Source organism: Megalopta genalis, chromosome 4, assembly GCF_051020955.1.
Source record: "Megalopta genalis isolate 19385.01 chromosome 4, iyMegGena1_principal, whole genome shotgun sequence".
Classification (NCBI taxonomy): Eukaryota; Metazoa; Arthropoda; class Insecta; order Hymenoptera; family Halictidae; genus Megalopta; species Megalopta genalis.
This window is the reverse complement of record NC_135016.1, coordinates 3679805-3687867: the sequence shown is the minus strand read 5'-3', so window position 1 is coordinate 3687867 and position 8063 is coordinate 3679805. Positions and strand designations below refer to the sequence as shown.

The window sequence follows — 8063 nt, the reverse complement described above, 5'->3', positions numbered from 1 at the left end:
GATTTTTTGCAGTTCTTTTATTAAATATGACAAACAAGGAGTTCGGAAACAAACAGTTTAGACAGCTTTGGATCCTCAATATGTTCACGAATTGCTGTTTTATTATCTTTTCAAGACGATTCTATTAGATAAAGACTTATTCCTAGTGCTTAATTCGAGCTAGAAAATGCGATTCCTTAAGTCCTCTATGTACAGTATGATATAAGTCCATTTTTTTTCCGTCATTTCTAAACACATTTATATCGTGAAACACATCGATTTACGTGTATAAATCTTGTCGTACCTAACAGGATCGTATTTTCCTCATCATTTTAAGCATTATACAAAACGATGTATCAGTCTTATACAAAGAAAGTACAGTGAAAATTATATAGCTCTCGATCACTTACAATTACACTACTTAAATCGATAAAACCGAAAACCGCTAGATCCTCCGCCACCTTTTTTCTGCCGGCGAGAAAAAAAGGTTCGATGAAACAGCTCAAACTGGTTGGTTTTTCTTTCAGTAACACATTTAATTTTTCTTGGTAAAATCGGTACATTTTTACAAGGCAACTTATCATACAATACTTAATAAAATAAATCCAGACGATAAGGTTCTAGGAATTTTCGTCGAATTTAATTCTAAAGAGCTCGGATCGCAATTCAAGAACTTCCCCGTTTTATGCCTCGGCTTTCGTTCCGATTTTTTTCTCGTTCCCCCTTTTTTATCGCCACACGCCGCCTCTCCCCCCGCCCTCCCGCCCCTCCCCCCTTATTTTTCTCGTACGGCACAGGATAATACTGAAGGATTCGTTAATGCGAATCGGACGCTCGCGATCACGATCGAAGCGACGAGCGCGATGCCAAAAATATCGGTCCGAGAGAAACACGCGTCCCCGATGTGTACCGTGTCTGAAAAAATAGATCCCCGCGATCGACAGTCCACCCTCTCTGTCCCGAGACGTGAGAAAGTTTGTTCGTCGGTGTATACTTCCCCACCAGCCTGTTCTCTCCGCGAGGAAAAATCAAAGGATCTGTTTTTTAAACATCTAAAGCGCCGTTTCAGTCCGATACCCCTAGAATAATCTGATATGACAGCGGTGTGCCGCGTTAAACGCGCCCTCCCCCCTACCCCCGCGCTTCAACGAATTCTGCCTCGAAATGAATTGATCGTCGACTCGAGAGATGGATGAATAGAAAAAAAAAATAAAGAAAAAGAAAAAGAAAAACAAAACCGCTGGCGCCGCGAATTATCATCATCCGCGAAGTATTATCCGGCCGAGTGTGAAAACCGCGATAGTTCGGATTTCGAGCCTCCTCGTCCCGCCCTCGTCCGCATTGCCCACGCTCGCGTACGAAAAAATTTAAACATCTCTTTACAGACCTATCCGAAATATACAACAAACATAACAGGGAACGTTTAAACATGTACAATATAGAGAATATTCGCAAGGTAACAGCGGCCTACTATACAAAAGTTCGTGAAAACGAAAAAACGTCGTTACGGTCTCCTCTCGTCTCGTGCTAATGTGTTTCCCGTGTTTTCTTTTTTTCTCTCAACATCCTTTTGTTTTATAATTCTCGTCTGATCTCGAGCGTAATCGATCGATCGTCCCGATCGCGGCGGATCGATCGATTCGCCTTTGGGTTCGCCCCTTGCTCGTGGATCCGCGCGATCGTCGTCCGCGACCCGTTCGTCGTTTTCGATTGAAAACGAAGCAAAAGAAAAAAGAAAGAACAATAAAAAAGAAAGAAAGAACAAACGAGAAAGTTTTTTCTTCGGCCTAATCGAGCTGCCGGCTCGTGTGAGAATCGACGGTCGCCGTCGTGTTCGTTCCTCGGGAAAATTCGAGATTTCGTTTTCTTGAAAAGTAAAAATTAAATGCAGCCGGGATACGCGAAACGCATTCGTTCGGTGGTTCATCTCCTGTGGTGTAGTTACGTGTTGTCCGTGTTGTCTGATCGTGTGTGTACGTATATATTTATGTATAGACTTTTATATACCACACTATCGGTAAAACTCACTTCATCCGCAGAAAAATGTACGCAAATGTTCGCAAATCCCTAATGCCTCGACGAGTTCAACTATTTACAGGAGAGTCTTCTTCTATGGTATATCAAGTCCTTAATCCATTATACACAATACATATAGACTTAGATTATGTAATTATGTAGCATTACGTGAAAGCGAGCCCAGGTCTGCACCGGCCGCGCACGATTTTTTCACCCCCTTCTTCCGTTTGTTTCGCTCGTTGTTCGTTTACAGCCTGACCGCCGCGACGACGTTCACGCTAATCGAGAAAAAGCGGGTCTCCCCGACGATTCGAAAACGGGGGAGGATACGACGATTGACGGACGAATGACGATGGTGTTCCAAGCTATAGAAATTCTGCGCGAAAAACTTAAACGTCTAACTATTTTACAACCGGAATGGACAGAATAACTAACACAGGTACGACGACGTGGATAAACGAAACGGTGGTTGTTCTTGGATTTCAGATCGTTGCGCGGCGGCGGCTCAGAAACGGTGAATTATCAAAAATTATCAGCGACAATAATTCCGAAATGCTAAATGACAGATTATCTATCTAAAAATCCAAGAGCAACGGCTGTTCCCCAATTAGCTGGGTTTCTGGGAATCGCGGGGCTGTCGAAGATCGCGCACGGGAAACGCAGCGGCGGAAGCCTCGCCGATTAAAGCACACCTCCTCCGCGATGAAGGAGCTGCGGACTATCTACACGCGCTACCGTTCTCGGGAACTAATTAATTTACAAAAATATTACAAACAAACGTGTCACTCCTACGATTCGAACGGAATATATCACACACGGTCGAGCGAGTCTTCCTGTCGCCGCGATCTAGAACGTGCGGCTGTCGCGTCGCGTCGCGGCGCGGCGTCGTCGGGCGATGTACACAAGATCGATAGATCGTCGGCGATAACGAGGCGTGGATCATCGCGTTCGAGAAGCGTCTTGGCCATCGACCGGAGCTCGCTTTCGAACTCGTGTTTCCAGGGGCCCAGAAGTTCGACGATTGCGGCCCCCTTTCTTTTTTTTTTGGACGCGATGCTTCTGTCCGAACGACGATCGGACATCAGTCCCGTTTCGAAAATTCGGAACCGAGCTTGATTACGCGGGACTGGGGATGTGGGTGGGGGTGTCTTGTTTCATCGGAGGGGCCATCGACATCTAATTTCTTATAATTCCGATACGTATACGTATTAATATATGTTTATGTATATGCATACATAGTAATTGAATTTATTTATAAGTGTTCGCGCCATCCGCTTCGCCTTCCGTCCGCTCCCTCTCCGCGTCGTCTCGTTTCCTACCTCCCGATCCTCGATGTCTCGCGGCCGAATATATCGAGACACCTCTCGATAACGTTTCTCACGGTCGAAAAACACCGTCGCGAGCGCGCGCGCGCGCGCGTTCCCACGCGTCCCTCTATTGTTCCTCGCGCGGACACACCACCGTGTGATACTACTTACGAATTAATTGTTCTCTAAACTATACACAGCGCTAGGAGCAGCGGACGGGCCCCTGTGTTTGAAACGCGTCACTGATATGGGCCGCCGAATCGGCGCGCAGACACCGGCTCGCGATCGCGCGAGAGAGATTTTGATCCTCACGATTGCTTAATTGTTACGTACCGCGCGATTACATTACAGGCTAAATGTGTCAGTCGTTCCCGCGAGTGCCCGGCACCGCCGCGGCCTTTCGCGCGATCTCACTTCGTTTAATTAGCTCAGTCCCGGGCGGGGCGGACTTTCGAGACTCGGCCGCGTGTGTCTTTTCTCGTCGGCACGGAAATGATAAAACGCAGAGGAGGGGAGACGATCGGGAACCGAGTGGGTTCGTCGACAACGGCGATTCGAACGCCCCGGAAGCTAATTATTAATCGCACGAACTCGCGGAGACGCGCGTGTTAAACGCGTTTTAATGCACGCGCGCGCCCGCCGGAAGTAAGAAACGAGGTACGACGACGGGGTCTTCTCTCTTTGCTCTCCTTGTCTGCCAAGGATTTATCGCCTGCGGATATAATTCGTTTCCCTTCTTCATTTACTCGCTAATGCAATGTACACGAAAGAGAGAGAGAGAGAGAGAGAGAGAGAGAGAGAGAGAGAGAGAGAGAGAGAGAGTTAGAGAAAGAGAGAGAGTGTGAGAGAGAGATACATATTTATATGTATATATTTGTATGTATATGTATATAGATATAACCGCGGTTCCGAAATGAAACGGAAGGAGAGAACAGAAAATACATCGTTGTTCGCAATTGCTTGAGTAAGGATATGGATCAAAGGATCGCGAGGGTTCGACTCTCGTCGACGTATCGTCGCGACCGATCTCGCGCACAGACTACGTTGCGCGCACCGTGTTCCGCGTTCGTTCGTTCTTCTTCTTCTTCATCTTCTTCTTCTTCGCCTGCGTCTTCGTCGTCGTCGTCGTCGACGACACGTTATCTTCTATACGTTTTACCTTTCTGCGTGACACCGTTTTCGAGAAGTCGAAACCGTTTCGAAAATTCACGGCGTCGGATATGATGAGTAGCGGGTCTGTCACGAAGGAGGAGAGTGGAGGATGGTCCTAGGGGAGGGGGGCGTTCCATCGTCTTTTCTTCGATTTGGCTTCCTCTCCCAAGAAATGCTCGCCCGTTCTTTTTTCTTTCCCCGGCTTATTCGTCGTCGGCTCTACGGATCCGCTCGCGAGGAAGTGACGAGCCAGTCCGCGTTCCTCGCTCGCTCGCCGGCTTCAAAGCGACAGCTCGAACCTATTCGCTGCTCGAGGAACGATACTACGCCTCCATCTGATCCTCGGGAGTCATGATGTCCGGCGCCATCGACAGGTCCTCCGCCATGTCCTCGTCCTGGCCCGAGTCGTGCCCGTGGCTCTCCGGGTACTCCCTCTCGTCCACCTGGTCGTCCTCGCCCTCCGGCTCCACCGGCGCGTCGACCAGCTCCCGTTTTATTAATCTCGTCAGCTTCCCACCCTCCGGGCTCTGGCCTTCCTGCTTTATGTGCACGGCTGGTTCATCCAACGGTGACCTACGGCACAACGAGACATCAGGCTTTCGTTCACTTCACGGCGTCTCAGAATCGGTAACGTTTATTCTAATCGGTAGGATCGCTTAGGAACGTTTAAACATTTTTTCTCGCGACTGAGACTGTTACAGGCTTTTAGATTAAAGTATTCTCTTTGCAACGACACCTTAAAAATTGATCTACGATTTTTTTTTGCCTCTTCGTCGAGCTTTGAAAGGCGTACCGACGATGTTTTCGGTAATACGCGAGGATCTCGCATGATCGAGCTCTAGAAGCGTTTAAATATTTTTTCTGGCGACTGAGACTGCTACAGTCCTTTAGATTAAAGTATTCCCTTTGCAACGACACCTCAAAACTTGATCTACGATTTTTTTTAGTCGCCTTGTCGAGCTTCAAACGACAAGCGTACCATGAACGTTTTCGATAATACGCGAGGATCTCGCATGATCGAGCTCTAGAAGCCTTTAAACATTTTTCTCGCGACTGAGACTGCTACAGTCTTTTAGATTAAAGTATTTCCTTTGCAACGACACCTCAAAACATGATCTACGATTTTTTTTTGGTCGCTTTGTCGAGCTTCGAACGACAGGCGTACCGTGAACGTTTTCGGTAATACGCGATGATTTCGCATGATCGAGCTTGCTCGACTATTCGACTTGGTAGTCAACGGGGTATGGTAAGCTTCCTGACAGCTCTAAAGTGTTACTGAATCTTAACGAAGCTTCCTCAGCGTTCGTCGTCTCGAAGGCGTAAATGAGAAAGTACACAGAGAAGAACAATTTGTGGTATTAACAATTGAAGAAAATGGGTTGCAGATTAGGCGTAGGCGATTTCCACTCACATTAAGTCGTTGTGGGTTAACACGTGCTCCTTGTCGGGGCTCGTCGTCGTCGACGTGCACATCGTGTTGTTCAGAAAACCCATGTTAGAGTCCCCGAGTGCCGCCTGGAAATACTCAAATTGCATTAGATCGTTAGTCAGTATAGTCGTTCGATCACCTATCATTGAGACTACGGAAGATACGTTAATGGTAATCAACAGACTGCGGACTCTGCGTACACGATCGTACGTTTAGCGGACGAAAGTTAAGAAACATCGTTTAAAACAGAAGATCGTTCCATAAAACAGAACTAAACGACGCGAAATATTTTAACGTCGCCAACTAAAATCTATTCTTTTAATTCTGCCATTATCCGCAACGACGAACAAAAATTACAGACTGCAATTTCTTAACTTTTTCATCCGAGGCTACAGCAAAAATATAACCCTTTGCACTCGAGTGGTGACTCCGAGGCACCACTGAAATTGTTATATCACGATTCAAAATCATTTTTATATCATCGAAGTTGAAATTGAAGAAATCATTAAAAGCGAAGCCTCTGTATGAGTCACAAAACCCAATCTCATATGCACAAAATGCATTTGTCATGTGAAATGGAAACACTATATGTCAAAAAGATTGTTGTAGATTTACAGTTAAAATGGCTTCGAGTGCGAAGGGTTAAAGAATACGGTTTCTAGATCTCGATGATTTGTACGAGCTATAAATTACTTGAAGATCAGAAAATTTCCAAAGATCATACTTTCGACGAATAATCTTCTGAAATCTGCAGACATTGAGCACTGGCGAGAATTTAAACAGAATCGCGGCAGTCTGTCGACGTGGCGCAGGCGTTAATCGTAAACAGTTACCTGGAGATTGGCGTTCAAAGCGTCACCGTACATGGTCGGGCTGTGCGTTAAGGTCGGACTCTTCGACGGGACACCCCTACATGATCGACAGAGAAAATTCGATTAGTGATCGTCGCAGTTCGCCTGTGAATTGTGAATTTCTGAAATATAGAAACGCGTGTATATATATATAGATAAGCTTTATTTTTATTTTAGTACTGTGTCGATGTATACGGGGGTGGGGGGCTGGGGTGGAATAAATTCTCGAGAGTAATATTCGGTTGGGGGTTCGTTGGGTGCGGGGGTTGTTTGGGCGAGGAAAGGGCGGGTAAAGATAGAGCTTCGTGTGTACAATGTGTGCACGTGTGACTGAGTTTTAATATGTAAAGGTATATAAAGATAGAAAGAGAGAGAGAGAGAGAGAAAGATAGAGATAGATAGATAGATAGAGAGAGAGAGAGCGAAAATGGAAAGAGATAGATTTAGATAGATCGTAGAGGAATATAATATGAAGAAATGTATACACGAATATGATATATAAATATATATATATAAATATGAAAGAGAGATATAAAAAGAGATATATAAAAAAGAGATCGGAGAAAAGAGTTCTCGAAAGACTCTTACCCATTTTACCATGATCACTCGCTCGTCCAACGATCGGCACTTGGTTGCGATTGAGCGAGATTAGGTAAGAAAAAAAGTGTGTAGACAAATTGTTGAGAAAAATTAGCGCTCCCGTTTCCGTGGATCGTGGTCGCGCGGACGTAGATCGAGGAGCCTGTGTTTGCTCTTCGAGTTCACGTCGCGGAAACGACGTCGTGGCTTATAAACGGCACCGAGGCTTACCTGTGCTTACCTCCGTACGCTTTCTCCCGTAACCGATCCGATCTTTTCGGTAACGAACGCCGACCGAGTTCCGCTGCCCTTTTCAATGGGCGAAGGCCCCCATTGAAAAGAGCACTTCGGGTTCCCTTGCAAACAATCGACGCTAGGACATCTCATCTCTTGGGCGCGCATCATCATCGTTTCATCGGACTTCGGACTTCGATTTTTTTGCAAGAGACAGATTGGCATGCGAATTGAAAAATGGAAGAAGAGAAAAATTCCGCCCGGAGCCGTTTATCAAGTGACCTGGAGCGCTGTGTGTAAAGATTTCAAGTGAAAAGACAGATAGAGAGGAAGATAGAGAAAGATATAGAGACAGAGAGAGAAAGAGAGAGAGAGAGAGAGAGAGAGAGAGAGAGAGAGAGAGAGAGAGAGAGAGGTAGATGAGAGACAGGTAGAGAGTAAAAATAGATAGATAGATATATATATATAGAAAGAATGTTAGAAAACGTTGATATAAAAAGACGATGTTAAAAATAG

At 45.9% G+C, this 8063-nt stretch overlaps 1 protein-coding gene across 17 annotated transcripts in view; it reads right to left on the bottom strand.

The window, feature by feature from the left end:
• Positions 1 to 66: 66 nt before the first annotated feature.
• The window catches only part of FoxP (forkhead box transcription factor P), a 335444-nt gene continuing 327447 nt past the window's right edge, over positions 67 to 8063 (bottom strand). For 14 of the 17 annotated variants that reach the window (XM_033467566.2, XM_033467551.2, XM_033467554.2 and 11 more), the window contains 3 exons: positions 6717 to 6792; positions 5866 to 5978; positions 67 to 5027 (listed from right to left, as the gene is read on the bottom strand). In XM_033467566.2, coding sequence (XP_033323457.2) covers positions 4778 to 5027; positions 5866 to 5978; positions 6717 to 6792 — 439 coding nt within the window. In that variant the 3' untranslated portion in view covers positions 67 to 4777. The remainder of the gene's footprint in view (positions 5028 to 5865; positions 5979 to 6716; positions 6793 to 8063) is intronic. The other 3 variants (XM_033467552.2, XM_033467558.2, XM_033467563.2) reach the window with 1 other exon arrangement.